At 35.4% G+C, this 27,523-nt stretch overlaps 1 protein-coding gene across 7 annotated transcripts in view; it reads right to left on the bottom strand.

Moving 5' to 3' along the window:
- The window catches only part of LOC137244225 (lysosome membrane protein 2), a 913,474-nt gene that overhangs the window by 491,548 nt on the left and 394,403 nt on the right, over positions 1-27,523 (bottom strand). Inside the window, exon 1 of one of the 7 annotated variants that reach the window (XM_067772922.1) lies at positions 21,594-21,710. The exons of the other annotated variants lie outside the window; for them this stretch is intronic. Within the exon in view, the coding sequence (XP_067629023.1) occupies positions 21,594-21,615 (22 nt within the window). The 5' untranslated portion in view covers positions 21,616-21,710. Of the gene's footprint in view, positions 1-21,593; positions 21,711-27,523 lie in introns of those variants that run through there. 7 annotated transcript variants of the gene reach the window in all.

Raw genomic sequence — 27,523 nt, 5'->3', positions numbered from 1 at the left:
GTGGGCAAATTGAGTGCGGATTAATAGTATCCAAAACTAGGGTAGCACCGATGAATAAAGTAACGATACCAAGATTGGAATTGTCAGCATGTGAGCTATTGTCCAGATTACTGTTAGAAGTCAAGAGGGCGATGAACTGGAGCGAGATAATTAAACGTTGTGGACAGACTCGCTGGTTGTTCTGTATTGGTTGGAAAAGATGCCAAGAGATTTAAAAACATTCGTAGCGAATCGAGATTCAACCATTCAGGGAGGGGTGAGCTCATTCCTCTTACCCAATACAAAAATAAGTTGGAGGGCATTTTGAACGTATTAGGATACGTAAAGCGATTTATTGATATGATCAAAAAAGATGGGCAACTCGTGATAGAAGCAGAATAGCAAATAAGGGGCATAGATTAAGGGGCATGAAATCAAGACCAGACTTGCAGACGAGGCACAAAATATTGTGGGAAATGGAATATTTGTTAAAAGATTCACAGCAAAAGCACTATCCTAGCGAGTTGGCACTGTTGAAGGATGAGAACAGACTACCGGAGCATAGTAAAATAGAATCGTTACGTCCAATAGTAGATAAGAATGGTATTTTGAGAGTTGGAGGACGTTTAGATAAAGCGGGGCTAGAGTACGAAGCAAGGCACCTGGCGATTGTCGCCAATGGTTCCAAGTTAGCTCAGCTGATAGCTGATTATGCGCATAGTGTGACTAAGCATGGAGCAGTGCTGGTAATGACTCGATACATCAGACAAGAATATTGGATTCCACGGTTAAGGAATGAGCTCAGTAGATGTTTACATAAATGTGTAGTATGTGTGCGGTATAACTATAAGCTAGAGCAGCAATTGATGGCAGATTTACCAACTGAAAGGGTGCATGTGGGCAAGCCATTCCTGCATTGTGGCCCAGATTATGCAGGACAATTTAACGTTCGTATAAGGGTGCGAGATTATTATGTAGATAAAGCGAAATGTTGGTCTGTTGTATTTGTATGCTTGAAAGCTCGGGCAGTACATATCGACATGGTGCTAGATCTAACGACGTAATCCTTCATTGCACGTTACGAAAGATTCATAGGAAGACGTGGTTGATGCGCAAGGCTGTTTAGCGATAATGCGACGACATTTGTTGGGGCTAGAAAAATGATGAAGAGAGCAATCGACCACTGGAGGGGGCAAGAGGCATTAGAACATCTCGCAATTAAAGGAACTGAGTGGCGCTTTATGATTCCAGCAGCTCCACACCAAGGAGGCATTAATGAGGCAGCAGTGAAATCTATGAAATTCCATTTAACAAGAATTGTGGGCCAGAAAACGCTGGCAAAAGACCAGTTTGCAACGCTTTTTGTAGAAATTTAAGCGATACTGATTTCCAAACCGCCATATACATTATCGGATGATCCTAACGATGTGCAATCATTGATCCTGCCACCTCCGTACATGTTGGACGACCAGCCGAGGAATGTAGGTACAAGACTTTGGGCGCAAAGACAAGTTACGATACAACATTTTTGGAACCGATGGCAAGTTGATTATTTAAACAGTTTGCAAGAACGAAAGAAATGGCGCAGGGAGCGAGAGAATCTGATGGTGGGACAAATAGCCATAATCAAAGGAGAGAATATACCACCAGCCCAGTGGGCCTTGGGGCGAGTTACCGAACTGGTCCTTAGTAAGGGCAAACTGGTTCGATATGTTGTGGTGCAAACACAAACGAGCAAATTAACGAGACCCGTACAAAAGATATGCATGGAGCCAGACACAGCAGAGCAGCGGTAACAAAAAGATGAAGTATTTGGGGCAAGAAATTATGTAGATATCTATGTATGTCTATTTGAGCTTAGGTTAGGAAACCATATGTTTTCGCTGGCACATTTGATTTAGTCTTCGCCACGCTTGCATATAATTGTTAGCCGAGAATTGCTATTGCCCAAAAGTCCACTTTGCACGCCCCACAAGAAAATTCGTCAGATATAGAAACTTGAATGATGAATCTATTTTATTGTTGCTATGTACGGCTGCGCGAAATCGATCATAAAAGCCTGTCCATTTAGTAACCGTGCCATCGAACTCGCCCCAGGAATTTTTTAGATTATTCTGTTGGACCGGCATTTGCGCCTGCACATTAATCGGTTGCTTATTATTATCTGGCCCCTCAATCAGTTTCTTTCTCTAATTTGCTCTGCATTTTCGCATGCTTCCAAAATAGACTGCCTCGACTGCAGCTAGATTCTGCTCACAAAACTGGCCTAGCTCCCCTTCGCTCACATCTTCAATTACCTCTGCGTACTCTTCATTGTACGATTGCCAGGCTAACTTTATCGAGGTTAACCTTACTTTAATCTCGCCCCTGATGCTTGTTCAAAACCATCGCTCCTACAAAAATCTAGCTCCCGTTGAATCATGGCTGCATATGATTTCAGTTTTTTCTGCGATGCCATTTCTGCAATGAAATAATCCACACAAACAAAGAATTTATATAAACGGTAGTGATTATTAAACATATGACCACAACTCTCGCCTTCTAGCTCCTTCTTCTTTGCCCCAATCAAACTCTATAAACAAGCTCGCCGCAACTCAATATGGAAGCTTTAATTATATTTCTCGCAACAGTATGTATGTTTGTTTTTATTATATAATTTTAAATGTCTGGCCCACATAACTAGCACCAATAATTTTTTGAATGTCTGACCCACATAAACCGTGCCCCACATAACTAGCACCAATCAAATAATGTAATTGTAATGCTCCAAATTCTGGAACATTATGTATATTTTTTGCTCGCATGTGCGTTTGATCTCTGGTCCACATAGTCCGTGCCCCTCATAACTAGCTCACCATCAAACATGCAATTGCCAACATCTGCGCCCACACCTGCAGGGTTTTTATTCGCTAGCGATAGAAACCAGCCCACTTCTAGCACACATTTTTTATCATTGCACCACTTTTTTCACTGTGCCCCAAACTTCCATATGATTCTTGCCATTCTCGTTTATATTAAATATTACTGTACAATGCATCATTACACAATCTTCTATATGTATGTGCACTAGGCCGGGTCGATTTGTGGGGAGGCAAAAAAATCGCCCCATTGCTCTGTGGAAATCATATTCTAGGGATCAGAATAAGAAACTTTGCCGAAGGAACCATACCTCTAAAAATAATTCTGATGTCCACCCCTTTGGGTCGTAGGGGCAAATTTTGAAAAATTCCACTTTGAAATGCCTATGTTTTTTCTTTTTGGAGTTTATTTTTCTTTTTAGAAATTTACTTATTCAGAACACATGTAAATGAAAAAATTAATTTAACTTAGTAATAGAAAAGAAATTAAAAAAAATTATTAGAAATTAGCGTTTTTACAACCCCCTTTTAAAACCAAGGCATCACTGTGATGTATTTGCATGTCGTAAACATAGTTGTGTGGGTTTTTTATTCAACCGTTTTAAAAAAATGAAGGTATCACTGTGAAACAATTGCAGATCGTAAAATTGCTTGTGTTGTTTTTTTTAAGCCACCACAAGACACAGCAGGTAGAATTGAAATTGCCCCTACCCAAAAGTTCGACCCAAAGGGGGGGGGGGGGGGGCATCAGAATTCGTTTTAGAGGTATAGTTCCTTCGGCAAAGTTTGTTATTTTTATCCCTATAATACGATTTTCACATAGCAATGAGCGATTTTTAAATCGACCCGTCCTAATGTGCACACACTTGCCCATTTACCATCCCCATATATGTATAGCTGCTCACTGTTGCATAAATTTACATAATGCGGAATATCTATTCAGACAAATCGAGACATGTTTTCACAGATGCCCCGCTATACATACATATATATATATATATATATATATATATGTTTTGTTCTGCTCGCACCACATATGTATACTTCAATACACTAACTACTAGCCCCATATATATGTATCCCAATGCACCAGCTACTCGCGCACGCAAAACAATTACGACATGGCTGAGCAAGCACCTCATTATCGCTATACATATATTTTAACCGATGGGCAATATATTCTTCTCAGTGCTCACAATATATAAAGACCAATTGCTTTTTTACAAATCGCAATCTCCTTATCCAAGTGCCCAGTCAAAGCTTTGCAGATATATTTCAAACCGATGCGCACAATATATTTTTCTAAATGCTCACCATATCTGTAAAAACCAATGCATTATTTACTCGCAGACGTAAAACAAATCGCAATATCTTTTTCCAAGCGTCCCCTTATATTTTTGCTTATACATTTTAGACCGATGCACGCAACATATTTTTCTCCGTGCTCACAATATATGTACAGCTCAATACATTATTTACTCTCTCACGTAAAACAAATCGCAATATCTTATCCAAGCGCCCCGTTATATCTTTGCATATATATTTTAGACCAACGCGCACCCTATGCATTATTTTCTACACGCTCACAATATATACATTTTTCTTGCGCACTTGAAACAAATCGCAATATGCCCCTAGATACGCCCTGTTATAGTTTTACATATATATCTTAAACCGACGCGCACACTATGTATTATTTTCTACACGCTCACAATATATGTATAGTAGAGTCCTGCATGAATGCATTCACACGTAAATGTACAATGAGACATACTGATCCTGTCTCAGTATCCATTGTACTTCACGCCAATGAGTTTGTATTGTATGAGTGATGGTATGCAAAGAGAAGTTGTATGTACCCGCATTTTGTCTGCGTTGTATATGCGCGCATTCATATCATTCAATACCCAAGGAAATTCATACATACACATGTCTCATCGAGAAGCACAATGAAGTAAACGTTGTACAAGTTGTACCAATGAATATACTATGAGTACTAAGTACCTATGTACTTGTTTTCGTTCTAAAATGATGTGTGCATTTATGAAAAGTTAAATGTTTGCGTTGAAACTATGAAAAACGTAACAAAAAATATGGGTATTTTTAAGTGACGAATGCAAAATTTTTTAATAAGAAATAAAAATACTAAATATCTTTTCTTAAGAGCTAATAAACGTTTACAAATCAGCCATGCTGGAGAAATTTGCAATGGTTCCCGCCTTTCATACAAAAATTTCAAAAATTTCAAAAATTAACAAAACTTCAAAATATATATTGCGCCGTTATCCCTAATCACCATCAACTTGTATGATGTATGTATAGAATTATTCTAGGCTGAAAGTCATTGATTATTTGGTAAAACGCTATTTCCCTAAAATGAATACACATGCATACATACATAAAACTATTTTCATTAGACAATGAAAATCTGCGATACAAAACAATGGTAGGCATTCTCAATTTATGTGGGGATTTCCCATAACTAACGATCCTGAAACATGTATGTTGTGCATCGCTAATCGCCATACATACACTTGTATGATGATATACACTTGCCTGCCTGAAGGCCATCGATTATGGCCTTAAAAATGGGTTAGGATATATTTATGTATATACATATTGCATTGTAGAAAAATGTCATTATCTATTTCTTTAACTATTTATATAATTAAACGCACTTCAGTATATATAGAATACATGTACATACGCTTTAAAATAAAGCGCGGAATAGAACTACATATATAAATAAAGAAAGTAACTGAAGAAAGATCATACCAATGGATAACTACATTGAAGTATCACCAACTAAACCACAATAATTTTTCTGAAGCCTTTTAATATTTAGTGCACAAATATATATTAAATATATTTTTTTTTTTATCATGGACCAATTAACATCAGCCACTTCACCGATGTCTGTAAAAAATCGCCAATTTGCCGAAATAAAAGAAACAGTAGTCAAGGGAGTCGATAAAATCATTTTAACTGCCGGAGAGAGCAAAGTTTGGAATATTTTCGGCAAAGCAGATATTGTCGGCAGCATCTTGGACAAAGTAGTGTTTTAATCTTTACAAAGATCACATCGAATTTAGTCAAACACAAGTGTTACAAAACTTTTACAGAACGTTGTCCGATCTGTTACAGGATGGGTTGTAAAAAATTGCCGATCGTTTTAAATTGTCGAGAATATACAGAGCTAATATTGTAAATAGGAGCCAAGTATGGTCCAAATGTAGACGTTTAAAAAATTGCTACCACACCCTACCACTGTATCCAGAAACATAGACAAACACTACAAAATTGCCTACGATGAAATGAGAACAGAATTAAAGGAACTAAGTGGCGGATTTCTTGGACTCACTTCGGATATATGGACAGACACTGTTTCAAAGCATTCCTACTTATCACTAACGGTGCACTTTATTACAAATGCAAAATTAGTCACAAAATTGCTTGCTTTTAAGTCCATGGACTCCGAGCCCTATACCAGTAAAAATTGCCTATTTCCCTGCTTAATACCCTGATTGTTTTTTCACAATAGATCAAAGAATTCTGCAAAAATTGAGGGAAAGTCTGGACGAATTTGATTGCTCCTTGGATAAAGCCATTGTTGTTACGGATAGAGGAACTAACATGAAAGCCGCTTTCCAACATCACAACCACATATTTTGTATTACCCATTTATTGCAACATTGTGGAAAAATCTCTTAACGAGTCAGCCGATATTAGCGAAATGAAAGAAAAATGTTCACATGTCGTCAGGTATTTCAAGATCTCGGCGCCAATGCACAATTGACAACAACCCTTAAAAGCATCTCTCCGACACAAGATGGAACACAGTTTACTACATGCTACAGTCTCTCAAAAATAACTACGTTGACCGTGGGAATATTTTGGAGGAAAATCGTCAACAGAGCTGTATTAGTGGAATAAGCTTAAATGCCTTAACAGATACCCTTAAAGTGCTGGCTAAGTTTGAGGAAACATCAAAAGAGTTGGAAGGCGATAGCTATCCAACCTTACATTTAGTAATAGTACATTTTTACTACTTATTGCGGCATTGTGAATCAACCAACGATGAGTCAGAATGCATACAAGATTTGAAGCTACGGCTGCGCACATTGCTTAAGGACACTGTACTTAGTAATTTAATAATGATTCATAAAATAGCTCTATTTCAGTTCCCACCGACTAACAATATCTCCCAGTTTATTGCTGTTGAGAAAAATGAAGTCAAAGAGCATTGTAAAACTTTGCTTGAAAGGCTAATAAATAAAGACAATTCGACAAAATATGAAAACTGTCAGCAGAATTCTCTTTCAAACGAAAAAGATTGCCTATTTTCCGGATTTCTCCAGCCTCAAAACATACCTAGAAGTATTGACCGAGTACAACAAGAATTGATGCTATATGAAAATATTTCCGAGGTCATGTACAACGATTTTGACGTTCTAAAGTGGTAGGAGTTTAATAAACTTAAATATGCTCTGTTATTCCAGCTAAGCCGAAAAATATTTGCTACTCCTGCTAGTAGTGCCCCTTCAGAAAGAGTATTTTCAAGCGCCAAGCAATTACTTTCAGATAAGCATAGTTCCCTAGGGTTTAACCAGACATGTGTTGAAAAAGTTATGGTTTTACATATCAATATGGAAAATATTTAGAACATATATAAAAAAAAAACAAGTAAGGAAGGTTAAGTTCGGGTGTAACCGAACATTACATACTCAGTTGAGAGCTATGGTGACAACATAAGGGAAAATAACCATGTAGGAAAATGAACCGAGGGAAACCCTGGAATGTGTTTGTATGACATGTCTATCAAATGAAAGGCACTAAACAGTGTTTTATGAGGGAGTGGGCCATAGTTCTATAGGTGGACGCCATTTAAGGATATCGCCATAAAGGTGGATCAGGGTTGACTCTAGAATTTGTTTGCATGATATGGGTATCAAATGAAAGGCGTTAATGAGTATTTTAAAATGGAGTAATCATTAGTTCCATAGGTGGACGCCGTTTCGAGATATCGCCATAAAGGTGGACCAGGGGTGACCCTAGAATTTGTTTGTACAATACGGGTATCAAAAGAAAGGTGTTAATGAGTATTTTAAAGAGAGTGATCCTTAGTTCCATAGGTGGACGCCGTTTCGAGATAGCGCCATAAGGGTGGACCAGGGGTGACCCTAGAATTTGTTTGTACGATATGGTTATCAAATTAAAGGTATTAATGAGGGTTTTAAAAGGGAGTGGTGGTAGTTGTATAGGTGGTCGCCTTTTCAGAGATATCGCCATAAAGGTGGACCACGGGTGACTCTAGAATTTGTTTGTACGACATGGGTATCAAATGAAAGATGTTAATGAGTATTTTAAAATGGAGTAATCATTAGTTCCATAGGTGGACGCCGTTTCGAGATATCGCCATAAAGGTGGACCAGGGGTGACTCTAGAATTTGTTTGCATGATATGGGTATCAAATGAAAGGCGTTAATGAGTATTTTAAAATGGAGTAATCATTAGTTCCATAGGTGGACGCCGTTTCGAGATATCGCCATAAAGGTGGACCAGGGGTGACCCTAGAATTTGTTTGTACAATACGGGTATCAAAAGAAAGGTGTTAATGAGTATTTTAAAGAGAGTGATCCTTAGTTCCATAGGTGGACGCCGTTTCGAGATAGCGCCATAAGGGTGGACCAGGGGTGACCCTAGAATTTGTTTGTACGATATGGGTATCAAATTAAAGGTATTAATGAGGGTTTTAAAAGGGAGTGGCCCTTAGTTGTATATGTGAAGGCGTTTTCCAGATATAGACCAAAATTTGGAGCATGGTGACCCAGAACATCATTTGCTGGATACCGCTAATTTATTTATATATGTAATACCTGCCAAGATTCCAAGGGCGTTTGATTTCGCCCTGCAGAACTTTTGTCATTTTCTTCTACTTAATATGGTAGGTGTCACACCCATTTTACAAAGTTTTTTCTAAAGTTATATTTTGCGTCAATAAACCGATCCAGTTACCATGTTTCATCTCTTTTTTCATATTTGGTATAGAACTGTGGAGTTCAGATAAGTACGTGAACTAAGTTCAGTAAAGATATGTCGATTTTTGCTCAAGTTATCGTGTTAAGGGCCATGCGGAAGGACAGACGGACGACTGTGTATAAAAACTGGGCGTGGCTTCAACCGATTTCGCCCATTTTCGCAGAACACAGTTATCGTCATAAAATCTATGCCCCTACCAAATTTCAAAAGTAAATTTTTGTTCGACTTATGGCATTATAAGTATCCTAGAAAAATGAAAAATTAAATGAAAAAGGGCGGAGCCACGCCCATTTTGAAATTTTCTTTTATTTTTGGATTTTGTTGCACCATATCATTACTGGAGTTGAATGTTGGCATAATTTACTTATATACTGTAAAGATATTAAATTTTTTGTTAAAATTTTACTTTAAAAAAATTTTTTTTTAAAAGTGGGCGTGGTGCTTTTCCGATTTTGCTAATTTTTATTAAGCGTACATATAGTGATAGGAGTAACGTTCCTACCAAATTTCATCATAATATCTTCAACGACTGGCAAATTACAGCTTGAAAAATTTTTAAATTACCTTCTTTTAAAAGTAGGCGGTGCCACGCCCATTGTCCAAAATTTTACTAATTTTCTATTCTGCGTTATAAGTGCAAACCACCTACCAAGTTTCATCGCTTTATCTGTCTTTGGTATGAATTATCGCACTTTTTCGGTTTTTCGAAATTTTCGATATCGACAAAGTGGGCGTGGTTATAGTCCGATATCGTTCATTTTAAACAGCGATCTGAGATGAGTGCTCAGGAACCTAAATACCAAATTTCATCAAGATACCTCAAAATTTACTCAAGTTATCGTGTTAACGGACGGACGGACACGGCTCAATCAAATTTTTTTTCGATCCTAATGATTTTGATATATGGAAGTCTATATTTATCTCGATTCCTTTATACCTGTACAACCAACCGTTATCCAATCAAACTTAATATACTCTGTGAGCTCTGCTCAACTGAGTATAAAAACTTGCTTGCTTAAATAGCATAAGTTAAATCTACTTAGTTAAAGAGATATTAATATCTAACATAAGAAAACGCATTAATATGAAAAACAAATAAAATCTTAAAATGGCACATTTATGCACTTTTGTTATAATAAATGGGTTTTACACGGGCAACTAGTGTACATTTTTATAATTCCTTAAAATTCACCAAACTGTAGTTGTGTACACAAGTACACCTGCGATACATGTAGTACTACTGAATATACAAGAATATACTGAATATACAAGTTGTACTAGTGAATATACAAGTTGTACTACACACATGCGTTGACGCCATTGGTTGTAGTTGTGCTGCATGAGACGAGACCGTGCAAGTACTTGTATATTTTGCTACTCACAGCCTTTTGTACGCATACACATAAGTTCTCATGCCAGTGAATTGAATGAGTGCTTGTACAAAATTTGTGTGAATGTATTCATAGGCATATTTTTGTGCATTCATGCAGGGGTCTAATGTATAGCTTAATAGGGGGACTCATGTAACCGTATAAATGCCTTATAAAGTGTGTAAACGTATAAATTTATCTAGTTTACGCACGAGCTGTCAAATTTTGTATGAAAAATCATTTACACAATTTGTATAAATTTACGCGCACATTTCATTGTGTAAACGCGGTAAACTCAAAGGAATGCAACCTTGCAGACATTACAGCAGGCATTTTCATCAAAAATCTCCAACATCAGCAAGTAAAGGCGTTTTAGTTTTGATTTTTCACTTAGTCTTGGCATTTTTTAATTTGTATAACAATCAAAAAAAGTTGTTCGGAATAATACAGCTGATAAACAATCAAGTTTATCAAGAGTATTACTAGGTGCGTTCATATAACAGCGTGTGTAAATGGATATAATTTTACACCTTGTAAGTTTATATGCTATCATGAGTCCCCTAATATATTATCTACTCGCGCACAAACCACAATCTCCATACGCCCCTCAATAACTATACATTCTTATATTATTTTTCGAACCATATATCTATGCCTATGATTTTTTTTTTTCTTTCATGCACAAACCAACTGTGGACTGTATAAAAAATATCCCTCACATTCAACCACTTTTTTTTTGCTCTAGCTCACCTTTTTTCGTTAAACGTTTATGGTTGTTTTTATTTTATTGCCTTTTGTTAATTTTTTTTTCTCTTAAATACTGCGCGTACACTTGTTCTCCGCTCGGATGTTCAAACACTTTTACTCGCCCCTACAATTTCTCAACACAGCAAAGCGAAGGATTATTTTTTCGAGCCGATCGCCATTCGGTTAGACATGGACCATAATGTTTCGTGCATACTTACGTGTACACACACATGCACTCATGCATGCCTAATTTCACAAACAAGGAAAACGACTCATATAAGGGAAAAAGGCCAAAGACCAGAAAAAACCCCTTTTATTAATAACGCTCTAGCTCGTTTACATTTGTCTAGCACACTAAATAGAATTTTAACACATATATTCTCTAGTCTACATACACATATTTTCTAGCCCTCATAATTTATACTTTCTTGCCCACATTTCACATATAACCTTTCACAACACAATTTGTTCTTTTTCTTGTCTTACTGGCACCGTGTCTTATTCTTAACTGACTGACTTCTCCCAACTTAAATCATTTTTCAATTCTAATGCGCAATAATTTCGATCATGATAAGCCATGACATGCTGCACTCAAAAGTATAGTTAAAAACGGTAAATTATTCGGGCAGGCGCATTCTCCCCTGCGCGACATTTATGACGAAAAGTGGGAAACAGCATTAAACACAGAAAAAAATTCAGGAATTTACAGCATTCGTACAATCAACAAATGAATTATTTTACATTGGAAAATGTATTTGCTAGTTAAAAACAAAAGAATGCTAATGTTGTTTAATACCAAACCATTTTAAAGAATTTATGATGGACCAACATAATGATAGAAAATTCACAATACTTGAATATATGGATGACATTGTAGAAGAAACACCTACAACAATACCAACAATACCAACAATGCCAACAGTTAGTGATGATCCAACATACGAAGCACTGTGAACAGATATGGAAACAGGTGAAGCACAATTTACAAATGAAGCAGTTGCAAAAGTATCTGTTACAATGAAACGAGGACATTATACTCAACGATACGATGCTAAAAATTTTGCTATGATGTGTGACAGATTCGGTGTTTCAGATAGAGTTGCTTCATGTTTAGAAACAGCCCTTTTCGTAGATATAAATTTTCGAAATATTCATGGTGAACTTGTCTTAATGGATAAATATAAATTTGCAAGAGAAAAAAATTAAAGCTAGAGATGAAGTGGTTCGTAAACGATACATATATTCCAACATAACTGCATTTTCTTTCGATGGCAGAAAAAATTATTCATTAACTAGAGAGAAAACTAATGAGAAATTTATTACAAATATGGTAAAAGAATGCCATTTAGTTGTTCTAAAAGAGCCTAATGCTGCATTACTTGGATATGTTAATTTGAGTGAAGAAGAAAATGCAAAACACAAATTAAAAAAACTAAATGAATTCTTCAATAGCAAAAAGCTGTCAGGAGAACCAGCTAATACTGGAAGAGAATATAGTGTTATAAGGCTTCTTGAGAAGTATTTAAATAGACCACTGCACTGGTTTATATGCTAGCTTCATTTCAATGAATTACCATTCGGTCATTTATTCAGAGCATTAGATAAAACAGTCACGAGTGGACCAAGAGCAGCAATTGGAAAAATATACAAAGACATTCAAGACTGTGAAAATGTTCAGGTATGCATTTGTTAAAATTATTTTTTAAAATTTTTTTAATCAAATTAAAATAGGAAATTTATACTAATTTTATGTTTGTTTGTTTAATGGTGTGTTCAATTTATACTTATTGTTTAAGAATTTGTAATGGTTGCTTGGACTGCATATTTGCGTGTACCTATCCCCCTTTGAAATAAAATTTCTCGCATGTGAGAAATTGACTTAAGAACTTTATTGCCGCTCTAGGGCATTTAATTGATTACCTCTAGTAAAAACGACAAATTGTCACCTATTGGCTGAAATGTGAACAATATTCGCTTGGATTTTCCCAAGGTAAATCTGTCCGAAACTTTCAAATGCTGAAAGGCGCCAGAGTTAGTTAAATATGTCTCGTAGGCTAGGAAAATTGCAAACAGTAGTAAAATCAAATAATCCAAGTCATTCTGTGTTAGTTTTATTACAGTGATTGAAAAGACGCATTTAAGTGACATTAAACATTTTCTCAAACGATGTTCGGAAAGTGTCAAAAACAGAAGCCAAAAGATAGGAAGTCCGAGGGTATAAAAGAGCCTGAACGGCTACAGTTAGCCTCTCCTTCCTGTTTTTCATCGCACCAAACGGACAGCTCCATTAAAGATATTAAAGATATTCAGGCAGTTCGCGTAAACCACATGGGTTTTGTTTTCGCTTAATAAGGTAAGACATTTCCATTTAAATCTCTTTAGATAGGAAATAATTATAGGGCATTTTTCTTCAATAGGCGTGACTACCATATAGGCAGGAATTCCTACCCACACTCATCGCCCCCTGACAAGTTGGAAGTCACTTTCCCAGTGCACATAGGTGAGGGTGTGGAAGCTTTTTGGTTACCAACCATTGGTACAAATTGAAGCTGAGGAGCATCAAGAGTGAGCCCCCACTAATTCCCACGCGACCAACGAAGATTAGGAATCTAGAAGGTTCCTGGGGCTTGGTTTTACCACCCCACCTCATTCAAGCACCATCAGGCGCACATGAAATAGGCAGCATTGTCGTCGCTGTTTGCCATCCACCACCTAGTTGCAAAACAAATTAGTGCACAGTGTGACAAAAATTAAAAGTGTCATAGTGAAAAAAAAGTCCCAAAAAGAAAAAAAAAACAAAAAAAAAAACGAGGGATAAGCCAAAAAATAATAAGTTTAGCGCAGTGAATTAAATGGAAAAAGGTAGGAAAAGTAGTAAAAATTAGTGCTAAACAGAAGGTTTTGTAGAAAAAAAGAGATAAAGTTAGCTTACGAAGGCCTAATATAAGGTTAAAGCAATTTAACGTAGTTAAAAGTAACTAAAAGGAATGATAGAAAGAAAGGAAAATTAGAAGAAAAAAAAGAGTAAATGTGTTATATCAACAAAAAAAAAAAATAATCATAATAATAATAATTAATTGAAAGTTACGTAAAAATAAGATGTGAAAATATTTGGGTGCATATGTGGGGTAAGCATACCTAATCCAATCTTTCCCTACAAAAAAAAAAAACATAAACTTAGTTAAAAATCTAAAAAAATAATAATAATAAATTTTGGTTAACAAAAATATTCAAATAAAATTTTGCGGCTAACGAAGGCTTTTATGTGTCACTGTAAGCGATCGCACTCCCTTACAGTGTAAGTCACATCATAGCCCAAAAACAAAACCAAACCAAGAAATTTGTCAAACAGATATTCCAACTGCATCAACACCGCTGAAAGGCCTTTCATCGCTGGATTGCATCAACCACATCCATACCTACCACCGTAAAATCTGTGAGTAATATTGTACCAATATCTTTGTTGCCTTTGTTATTGTTTAAATTTTTTTTGCTTTGATTTTCAACCAAGACAAATCGGCATATTAGTGGGCATAATTATCTACCTAATTTGCAAACGTATGTACATACATCGGTACACCTGTTGTGCGTACTTATGTATGTCAATTCGTAAAAATCGCTTTGTAGCTAAAAAGGGTCTACATAACTATGTATGTAAAGCCGAGATGGGCACATTAAGTTAAAAAAATGTACGTTCAATCGCTTACATTTTTTTTTTTTTAATTTAATTATTTACCATAATTATTTGGTTGGGTTGCGTTAATACAAACCAAACAAACTACTTTATTATGTAAAATGTATAAAAATTCCTAAAAAAAAGAAAAAAAAGAGAGACAATCATAATTATCATGTGCAAAGTACAGTCTATCGTTCTTTCGAACCAACTCAGTTTTGAGCGTAGTATTGATTGTTACCGTTCGTAAATTTTGCTACCAAACTGAAATAAACAAAAAAAAAAACAAATTTCCTTTTTAAATGTAAAATCCACCAAATAATCGTGGAATGCTCCTCCGATGCAAAAATACATAAATTTGTACATAGTTATGAACCGGCATATAATTTTTTTTGTACAAGTTTAACAAAATAGGAAAACAAAAACTTCATATAAATACCTAAAGCAAAGAGGGCAACCAAAATTCTTTGCAGAGTGTAGCTTGTTGTTGGCTTATGATGCCCTAGTATGTCCAGTAATTTCAATCTAGTAAATATATATAATTTTTCCATATGATGATTGATTACCTTTTGCTCATATGATCTTCCGTCCGTAAGTTTTTTTTTTTATATTCCTTGTCTTTGCTCAAACCGGGTAAATTTAAATATACCTCGTAACAATATATAATATTGATAAATTGTTATAGAGTACGTTTTTGTTCAACAATTTTTGATACGCGCTGAAATTCTAACAGTCTAAAACATGTTTGAAAACCCATTTGTCATGGAACTTCCCCCTTCCTACTAGTCTACCTACCGACATACACACTTATGCACGTAAATATGAATTTCTTTCCAAATGTAAGTTAAAGAAAAACAAAAAACTTTTATCTAAAAATATAAGAAAATAAAGTCAGCTAGTAATTTTTATGACGCCCGGGTATTTTCAGTAAACTACCTATAGTCAATAATGCTTTTGTCAATTGATCTGATGTACTTTAATGATATAAATTTATTTGGATATTGAATGTTTTAACGTACATGGTACGTCATCCATCTTGGTAATAGTTTTTGAAAAACATGTTAATCTATTTAAATTAATTTATTACCAATTGTTTTTGTTTTTATCGGCCTACTGATAAATGATTCAAGGTTCGATTCGCGCTCAAGGCCAGAACAATAATTTTTTTCTAATGATAATTATTGTTATTTTTTAATTTTTCTAAATTTGAAAAATTGTATTTTGTTTTTGGAATAGTAAGTAGATAACCTGCCATAGCGATAATTCATTACCAAAGACGGATAAAGCTATGAAACTTGGTAGGTGGGTTGAACTTATGACGCAGAATAGAAAATAAGTAAAATTTTGGACAATGGGCGTGGCACCGCCCACTTTTAAAAGAAGGTAATTTAGAAGTTTTGCAAGCTGTAATTTGGCAGTCGTTGAAGATATCATGATGAAATTTTGCAGGAACGTTAGTTGTATTACTATATGTATGCTTTATAAAAACTAGCAAAATCGGAGAACGACCACGCCCACTTTAAAAAAAAAATTTTTTTGTAAAGTGAAATTTTTACAAAAAATTTAATATCTTTACAGTATATAAGTAAATTATGTCAACATTCAACTCCAGTAATGATATGGTGCAACAAAATACAAAAACAAAAGAAAATTTAAAAATTGGCGTGGCTCCGCCCTTTTTCATTTGATTAGTCTAGGATACATTTAATGCCATAAGTCGAACAAATATTTACCAATCCTTGTGAAATTTGGTAGACGCTTAGATTCTAGGACGGTAACTGTTTTCTGTGAAAAAGGGCGAAATCGGTTGAAGCCACGCCGAGTTTTTATACACAGTAGATCGTCGGTCCTTCCGCTCGGCCGTTAACACGATAACTTGAGCAAAAATCGATATATCTTTACTAAACTCAGTCCACATAATTATCTGAACACACTTTGTATTGGTATAAAAGTGGCCGAACTCCGACTATGACCACGCCCACTTTTTCGATTTCGAAAATTACGAAAAATGGAAAAAATGCCATAATTCTATACCAAATACGAAAAAAGGGATGAAACATAGTAATTTCATTGGTTTATTGACGCAAAATATAACTTTAGAAAAAAACTTTGTAAAATGGGTGTGCCACCATTTTCAAGTAGAAGAAAATGAAAAAGTTCTGCAGGGCGAAATCGAAAGCCCTTGGAATCATGGCAGGAATACTGTTCGTGGTATTACATATATAAATAAATTAGCAGTACCCGACAGATGACGTTCTGGGTCACCCTGGTCCACATTTTGGTCGAAATCTCGAAAACGCCTTCACACATACAACTACCACCACTCCCTTTTAAAATTGTTATTAGTACCTTTAATTTGACACCCATATTGTACAAACACATTATAGAGTCACCCCTGGTCCACCTTTATGGCGATATCTCGAAAGGCATCCACCTATAGAACTAAGCCCCACGCCCTTTTAAAATACTCAATAACACCTTTCATTTGATACCCATATCGTACAATCATATTCTAGAGTCTCCCCTGGTCCACCTTTATATCGATGTTTCGAAAAGGCGTTCACCCATAGAAATAAGGCCCTCTCCCTTTTAAAATACTCATTAACACCTTTCGTTTGATACCCATATTGTATAAACGCATTCTAGAGTCGTTCCTGGTCCACCTTTATGGCGATATCTCGAAAAGGCGTCCACGTATAAAACTAAGGCCCACTCCCTTTTAAAATACTCATTAACACCTTTCATTTGATACCCATATCGTACAAACAAATTCTAGAGTCACCCCTGGTCCACCTTTATATCGATGTTTCGAAAAGGCGTCCACGCATAGATCTAAGGCCCTCTCCCTTTTAAAATACTCATTAACACCTTTCGTTTGATACCCATATTGTATAAACGCATTCTAGAGTCATTCCTGGTCCACCTTTATGGCGATATCTCGAAAAGGCGTCCACGTATAAAACTAAGGCCCACTCCCTTTTAAAATACTCATTAACACCTTTCATTTGATACCCATATCGTACAAACAAATTCTAGAGTCACCCCTGGTCCACCTTTATATCGATGTTTCGAAAAGGCGTCCACCCATAGAACTAAGGCCCACTCCCTTTTAAAATACTCATTATCGCCTTTCGTTTGATACTCATAATGTACAAACGCATTCTAGAGGCAACCCTGGTCCACCTTTATAACTATATCCCGAAAAGGCGTCCACCTATAGAACTAAGGCCCACTCCCTCTTAAAATACTCATTAACACCTTTCATTTGATACCCATATCGTACAAACAAATTCTAGAGTCACCCCTGGTCCACCTTTATATCGATGTTTCGAAAAGGCATCCACCCATAGAACTAAGGCCCACTCCCTTTTAAAATACTCATTAACACCTTTCATTTGATACCCATTTCGTACAAACAAATTCTAGAGTCACCCCTGCTCCACCTTTATGGCGATATCTGGAAAAGGCGTCCACCCATAGTTGAGACATGGCAAAACCCCACCCCATCCCGAAAGAGCTACGGTCAAGGAGACTCCACCGCCGTGACCTCTCAACTGCCTGTGTGGTTACCAGAATTCCACCCAATGGTAACGTGCCTCTTCATATGTGTATGCGTACATGTATGGGGAATCACACACACAAACAAACATTATATACCCCTTCTCTTCGGGGTAGGTTACACAAATTTTGTTAAAAATTCATGAGCTTAACACCTGCTTATAATAATTGAATATTCAATTCATATCCATTCAGGCAATTTCGTAATGTTATCAAAGGTTTCACCGAGATTCCAACCGCGAATCACACGGTGAAACCGCGGCTGTTTTAACCACTAGGCTATCCTATTTGTATTTGTTTCCTTGCTTAATTCAGTTTATCTCATTTCTACACTAACAACACAATTGAGATATTCTGTCTCTATATTAATTTTGTGTGCTATGTAGATTTGTTTTTATAAGGTTCCATTTCGTTGCGAAAGACAAGCTTTGTAAACTCGGGCTTAGTTTTACATATTATGTTTGTTTGTTTAATGGTGTGTGCAATTTTTATTTTTTAAGAATTCATGAGCTTAACACCTGTATATAATAATTGAATATTCAATTATTATTATTTTACAAGAGAAACTAAAAAGAAAGAAAGAAACATTTACTGGCATATTGCGATGGTACCATTTTGAAAACCGCCACGTAATAATCATCAGGCGATTTCGTAATGTTATCAAAGGTTTCACCTAGATTCGAGCTGCGAATCACATGGTGAAACTACAACTGTCTTAACCACTAGGCTATCCTGCTTGTATTTGTTTCCTTGCTTAATTCAGTATATCTCATTTCTACACTAACAACACAATTGAGATATTCTGTATCTATATTCATTTTGTGTGTTATGTAGGTTTGTTTTTGTAAAGCTCCATTTCCTTGCGAATGAGAAACTTTTTTAAAGTAGGGCTCAGTTTTACATATTTATGTTTGTTTTGTTTAATGGTGTGTTCAATTTTCGAAACGGTACCTTCGCAATATGCCAGTAAATGTTTCTTTCTTTCTTTTCAGTTTCTCTTAGAAAAAAAAATTATTGAATATTTAATTATTATAAGCCGGTGTTACGCTCATGAGTTCTTAAATAATAAGTATGAATTGAACACACCATTAAACAAACAAACATAAATATGTAAAACTGAGTCCGAGTTTACAAAGCTTCTCATTCGCAACGAGATGGAACTTTACAAAAACAAATCTATACAACACACAAAATTAATATAGAGACAGAATGTCTCAATTGTGTTGCTAGTGTAGAAATGAGATAAACTGAATTAAGCAAGGAAACAAATGCAAGCAGGATAGCCTAGTGGTTGAGGCAGCTGCATTTTCACTGTGTGATTCGCGGTTCGAAACCTTTGATAACATTACGAAAATGTCTGATGATGATTACGTGGCGGTTTTCGAAATGGTACCATCGCAGTATGCCAGTAAATGTTTCTTTATTTTTTTCAGTTTCTCTTGGACAAAATAATAATTGAATATTCAATTATTATAAGCCGGTGTTAAGGTCATGAATTCTTATTTATACTAATTTTAATTGATATAAGAAATTTATTTTTCAGGTTGTAAGTGATTTTGAACCAATAGCATTGGAAAATATGCCTTGTATGCTCTGCGATGAACAAGAACGTGAATTATCTACAGATGTTAAATATTTATATCAAATGGCCAAAGCAATTTCAAATGGTGCTGTTTCCGTTGATTTAGCTGGTCCTGATCAGTTGTATATTCTCGATGGCTAACCAAAGCAACAAAGCAAGCAGGTTATTACATCTATATACAACAACTAATACACCATCGGACATTTTGAAAATTCTAGCAGTTTATATTATTAGAAGTAATGTGCCAATGTATTTCAATGTAAAATAATATAATTCTGTTGTATATGGCAGTGTACTTTTATCAAAGCTTATTCGTTGGACACGATACCTACCACGTAATTTACATAATATTTTAGATGGTGCAATCCAAAATAATTCATATTACGCTCATCCCGAAAACATTTTATTAACAATGTTATTTGATGATAGAAAAGCCATACATGATAGAGCTATCAAAAAAATGTTATACTATGGAGAAAAAATACTTGATCCATCTAAACCCAGAGTTTACAAAAAATATAATATCAATTTTAATGCTTCAGATTATACTGATATGATTGATCTGAATGACGATAATTTACTATCTGAACCAGCATCCACAAGAAAAATTCCATAAGATCACTTGAAACAATTCTTAGATTATGATGAGCCAACACTAGATGATCCTAATATTCCAATGCATATACAAGGAACAGAAATATATGTATAGTTGTTAACATCTGTTTCCAAACGTGTTATAGAAAAAAACCGTGAAGGTGTTATGGCTGTTACAGAAGAAAGTGGTGAAAAACAACCACGAATGGAGAGCAAAATAGATTTTAAAAAATAATAACATAACATTACTTTTATTTTGAAAAATACGTTAAAATGGTCAATTCTAAGTAAAAAATAATTTTTTAAATAAATTACATTAAAATTATCAAAATTGTGTTTTTTGCTCATTACTTGAAAATATAGGTTTTTTTTTAAATTTTTTTCTACTAAAACGAATTCGAAAATAGAAAAACTGTCTGAATGAAAGTTGTTGGAAATGTTCTGAACTTATTTTAGCTGTAAAGAAAAAAAAAAATTTGCATAAGAAGTTTGTTAAAAATTAGAATATAGTAGTTAAAAGTTCATTTTAGGGTAATTTCTCATAATTTAAGCCGGATATCTCTTCTAAAATTCAAAAACACTATAGATATTAATACAGATTCTGAAATTTACGTAATATACCTTTAAAGGAAGCCCAACATGATATTTTTCCTATAATTCTATCAAAAGCTATGAAGATTTTTTGGCCAAACCCTACATTCATATGGCAAAATATCTATTTTGCAAAAGTGGGGACTCGAAATCGAACTCAGAGCTATGGTGTCTTCAGCAATTTTTCTTAGAATCATCTGTAGATTACGTTTCTGCTATACTCCTGATGGAAAAAATTTGACCCGCTCTAATATATAGTAAGTTTACAAATATGTAAGTTTATACACCCGTAAATGCAAAATTCTACTTTTAAGCTAAAATTCGAAGTTCTATGTCCCCTTAAACAAAAGTATAAAAACATAAATAAAATAAAAAAAAATAAAAAAACGACGTAGCAAGGTTCGTGTCTCCGCTATTAAGCACAAATCGTTTTGTAGCGAGTTACTTAACCAAATCATTCCATCATTCCATTTACAATTAACATTAATAATAATAATAATAATAATAAACTTTATGTTTATAAAACTTTCCAATAAAAAAGTGTATTTCAAAAAGAAAATATTAAAAAGAAAGGAATAAATCCATGCATGCACAGTACTTGCCATATAATTTCCTGCTAGCCATTTTTATGCATTTTATATAATGTTAAAATCGTAGTTTTGAAGTAACATCATTATTACGTATTTCTTAAAGGTAGCAATACTACGGCACGTTCTGACGTTTGCCGGTAGTTTATTGTATAATTTTACGCCATGTTGCGTATAGAATTTGCACTCTTCCCTGTTCTGAAAAACGTAGTTTTAATTGTTGATATATTTCGAAGATTGTATGATGCATTGTCTATTATATTGAGTAAGCGATTATTTTTATTAAGTGGTTTTTATTAACACGCTTTTATTAGCTTGGCCTGTATGTAACGGAATCTTTGAGCTTAATTTTCACCGGTTTGTCTGATTAATTTGAAACTTTGCACACGTATCACGGCTCGATGACAATGTATTAATGTGATGGTGTGGTGACATAAGGTCAACGGCCATAAGGTCAATTGGCCCTATTACCACTTTGAATGGCCATAAGTTTGATTGAAACTTTGCACACATATCAAGGCTCGATGACAATGCATTAATGTGATGGTGTGGTGACATAAGGTCAACATCCATAAGGTCAATTGGCATTATTACCACTTTTAATGGCCATAAGTTTGATTGAGACTTTGCACACGTATCAAGGCTCGATGGCAATGCGTTAATGTGATTGTGTGGTGACATAAGGTCAACGGCCATAAGGTAAATTGGCCTTATTACCACTTTGAATGGCCATAAGTTTGATTGAAACTTTGCACACGTATCAAGGCTTGATGACAATGCAATAATGTGATGTTGGGGTCACATAAGGTTAATGAACATAAGGTCAATTGAACTTGTGACCACCCCAAATGGCCATAGATTTGAACCTTGCACATAATGCGAAAAACGCATTCCTTTATAAATGATAGAAGTGGATGCATGGCACATCTACGAAAGAGCATATTGGAGCCCTTTTTAACACGCTTTTATTAGCTTGGCCTGTATCTATCTTTGTATCTATGTATCCATGTATGTATGTAACGGAATCTGGAGTGGAGCCGATAGCCCCGGTAATGCAGAGCTTCGAACTCCGTTGCACCTTTTGAAGCATTTTAAGATAGGTACTTTTAGCTAGTGCAGGCTACCAGACCAAGGCACCATAAAGAAAAATCGGGCGCACAATGGCTGTGTAAATACAGTAGGTCACCTTAGGGGAGAATCCGCAGGAGGTGCCAATTTTCCTCTTGCAGGTGAACGGCTCTGCTTCTGCCTTCTTGGGTCGCTCCACTATATGGTCACTCCATAATAGCTTCCTATCCAGAATAACTCCCATATACTTGACTTGATCGCTAAACGCTAAGAACGTACCCCCAATTCTTGGCGGTGTAAGATTTGGTACTTCGTTCCTCCTCGTGAAGAGAACAAGCTCGGTTTTATCCGGGTTGACTTCCAAACCTGTGGCGGGTTGTACTCCTGGAGCAGCTCCAGGATGTCAGCTGGGTCCGTTGGCGTCACTGGAACCCAGGCTCTAGCCCTTGGCCGTGAGGGGATATCACGCGCCTCCACTACCTTGAGGCGCGCGCCCGGATATACCACCCCTATCAGCGTGACGGCGGACCTATAGAGGCTGACCGACCTGGTGTCATCACAGGCAATTAGCTTGACATTGCCCTGGAACCACTCTTCATAGGTGTAATATGGCGGTGGACCAGGGTTGTCTTTTTAACCTTAATGGCCACCGTAGCGAGCGCGGCCTTGATCCACTTCCACTGTTGTTTCGGGATCCTGCCATCTTCGCTGCTCTCGTCTATAATGCCAATGATCTGCCGACCCTTGGCAATTTCGGCGAAAGACCGCGTCCAGCCACCCTGCGTCTTGGCCCTTTTCGGTGCCGTGGGGTTGGATTCATCCATGGACCGCTGGCGTTTCGAGGTTTCATCACTCTTGACTAAAACTTTTAAAATTAATTGAACTAAAAAAATAAAAATAAATAATAGTTTAAAAAAAAAACACGCTTTTATAGCAAACCGAACTAAAAAATAGAAAATAATTTTCAATTAAAAAGAGTTTATATAACAGTAGTAGAAGGTCAAGCAATCGTTTATAGTTAATCACCTCAAAATAAAATTATAATAAAATTTAAGTTATTAACAGAATAATTTAATTCACAGTAAAAAGCGTGGGGTGCTTGATATTGAATGTTACAATCATTCTATTGGCAACTATCTGCGAGGAAAGATATGAAATGTAGTCAAATGTACTCCACGCTTTTTACTCTGAATTAAATTATTCTGTTAATAACTTAAATTTTATTATAATTTTATTTTGAGATGATTAACTATAAACGATTGCTTGACCTTCTACTACTGTTATATAAACTCTTTTTAATTGAAAACTATTTTCTAAATTTTAGTTCGGTTTGCTATAAAAGCGTGTTTTTTTTAGTTTTTTTAAACTATTTTTTATTAATTTTAAACACGGCTAAGAGCGTTTGTAATGTACTAATTTGTTTAATATCTAGTCTATTTTCATACAAACTTGCTGTAGGCGTTCTAATGGGCAGTGAGAGTATATTTTTTATTATTTTTTTGCAACCGCTGCAGTTCGTTCATTTTATAATCTGCGCATCGGCTCCAAATGGGGTTTAAGTAATTGATGTGCGACAGGAAGTAGGCATTATATAGCAGCCATAATTGTTTCCGAGGAATAATATTCCTATTTCTATAAAGCGCGACATTAAATGGGATTTATTTTAATTTTAAATTATTTATGTCTTCCGTCCAGCTTAAGCTGGAGCTAAACCATATTCCTAAATATTTAAGCTTTTCCACTCTACTAATTTTCACATTATTATACATGATCCCAGAGAACTCATTCATAAAGCTCGTCTTCGAAAGGTTAATTTTCCCAAATTCCTTTCGAGAGTTCCTCTTAGCAACATTGTTTCATGTGCATGTGGGTTGCTTGTGGTTCGCACATCTCCCTGCATTCCGCCTTAATGACATAACTCTATTAAAACGATGCAAAAGTTGCTGAGACAAGCCTAGGACCACTTTTTGACCTATCACCAAGTCTAGTTTTATCGAAAGTCAAATCAGGCATATAGTTACAGATTTATATAGAAAATTGTATGGGGGAAAAAAGTAGGTTAAAAATTAGTATACCAAAAAAATCATTAAATGTAACAAAACTACGGAGTAAAATGTTGCTAATATGAATGTATATGAAGGAAAGATGTTGCGAAATTGAAATTATTATTATTTCCAAAAGTAACATTAATCAATTTGAAATTAATCGATTATATTAAGAAGTTTATTTAACGACCAAACTGAAAAACCGTATCAAAAACCAGGACCAATGCTATAAAATAACTCCGTCCTCTTGGCAAATACTATAAGCTTTCCAGGACCTATGCTTCTAAATCTGACAGCTTTATCACTCCTAATAGCCGGAGTCTTAGCCGGGCAAGCGCAGGGCACGAGCACAAAACGTGCTCCATCGTTTCCTCCTCCAACCCGTATTTCCTATATCTGCTATCACTTACCAAGCCTAATTTAAAGGCATCTGATGCCAGAAGGCAGTGTCCATTCAGAATCCCGTCATGCATCTACAGCCCTCTCTCTCTCGAATCGAGCTTCAAGGATGTGCCCTTTTTAGCTAGTTCATCCGCTTTTTCATTTCCATCTATTACCATATGCCCTGGGACCTAATATAGATGACTGCTTTTCCCCGTCACGAATATTTCCAGTGCTTTGGTTACGACTGATACTTCCACTTGGAAAAGGCTACAGTGATCTGGCAGCTGGTAGGATCTATTTATTTCCGGATCAGCACAGTATACCACAGACCCTACTTCTTCGACTACTTTGGAACTATCTGTGTACATGTGTATCGCCTCGTCCGCCATTTCAGCACCCTTGCGCAAACCATCCACCTCTATTGCGGCTTTAAGAGCCCCCTCGAAGCATAGATAGGAAATCAGGTAGTCTGTTCGTGCTTCCTCCAGCCACCGCAAGCTCGCAATTTTGTAGCTCACACCATTATACCACTTTCTGAATTTTGACTTCTGAGCTTTGATTTCTGAATTTTGACTTCTATATGGTAATTGAATTTTAATTTCTGAAATTTAGATTTCTGAAAAAAGGGTTCTGACTAATGTTTGCTGAAAAAATGTGTTTCTGAATTTTTGTTTTCTGAATTAAGGGGGGGAACCTGAAAACACACAACCGGTTAAGCACCAGGGATAACAGTGTAGTGCTTGATAAATAAACCACTATTTAATTATATGCACTATTTTTATTTTTTATAAAATAGCTTTTTTTCACGACACCTAAATTTATGCTATAATATGTTTATAAAATTCAAAACCGAATGAAAATTTTTGAAAGAGTAATTTGAAAATAACTATTTAAACAACTTGATAAATATTGAAACCATTCAAAGTGAAACAGGAGTTAAGTTTTATTAAAGTTAAAATAACAAGAACAATACAAATTAAATTAACAAGAACAGTAATACCCTACATTACTCCCACTTCCGAAAATCAATTGCTCAATAAATTAAACCAGCCTTTTTATACTCAGGGTGCTTTGCACACAGAGTATATTAACTTTGATTGGATAACGGTTGGTTATACAGGTATAAAGGAATCGAGATAGATATAGACTCCATATATCAAAATCATTAGAATCGAAAAAAAATTTGATTGAGCCATGTCCGTCCGTCCGTTTGTCCGTTAACACGATAACTTGAGTAAATATTGAGATATCTTCACCAAATTTACACGAGCTTATCTGGACCCAGAATAGATTGGTATTGAAAAAAAGCGTAATTGGATGATAGCCACGCCCACTTTTTATATATATAACATTTTGGAAAAAACAAAAAAACTTATTTATTAGTAAATAATACTCCCAGAATGTTGAAATTTGACGTGTAAACTGATATTGAGACTCTTGATAAATATTTGAAAAAAATTTTAAAATGGGCGTGGCACCGCCCACTTGTAATAAAATCAATTTTACAAATATTATTAATCATAAATCAAAAATCGTTAAACCTATCGTAACAAAACTCGGCAGAGAGGTTGCCTTTACTACAAGGAATGCTTTGAAGAAAAATTAACGAAATCGGTTAAGTACCACGCCCACTTTTATATAAAATATTTTTAAAAGGTTTGTGGACGAATAAAATAAGATATATCTTTGCAAAAAAAGAGCTTTATATCAATGGTATTTAATTTCCCAAGTGGATTTATAACAACAAATAGGAAAAAATTCAAATTTAAAAAAAGGGCGTGGCACCGCCCCTTTTATGGCTAAGCAATTTTCTATGTTTCGGGAGGCATAACTCGAAGAAAAATTAACGGATTGTAATAAAATTGGGTACTCAAATTTTCCCTATAACAAGAAATATTTCTAGAAAAAATGGACGAGATCGGTTAAAGATCACCCCCACTTTTATATAAAAGATTTTTAAAATTGTCGTAGACGAAAACAATAAGCTATATCTTAGCGAAAAAGAGCTTTGTATTAATAGAATTTTACTTTCTATATTGAATTATAAAATTAACTTGGAAAACACTAAAATTTTTGAAAATGGGTGTGGCACCGCCCCTTTTATGACTAAGCTATTTTCTATGTTTCAGGAGCCATGACTCGAAGAAAAATAACATATCGTAATGAAACTGCGTACACATGTTTTCCTTATAGCAGAAAATATTTCTAGTAAAAATGGACGGGAACGGTTAAAGAACACGCCAACTTAGATATAAAACAAGTTTAAAATTGTCGTAGACTTGAATAATAAGCTATAACATATTAAAAAATAGTTTTGAATCAACGATATTTCACTTATCAAGTTTTATTGTAAGAGGAACATTTTTTTTAACGGGCGGTGCCACGTGTTATGTAGAAAAGTAATTCATCTGAAATGAAATGTGCGATTGAAGTTCACGCTGAATATAT

Source organism: Eurosta solidaginis, chromosome 3 (genome assembly GCF_040869045.1).
Source record: "Eurosta solidaginis isolate ZX-2024a chromosome 3, ASM4086904v1, whole genome shotgun sequence".
NCBI lineage: Eukaryota > Metazoa > Arthropoda > Insecta > Diptera > Tephritidae > Eurosta > Eurosta solidaginis.
Note: the sequence above shows the minus strand (reverse complement) of the source record. Positions and strands in the feature narration are given on the sequence as shown.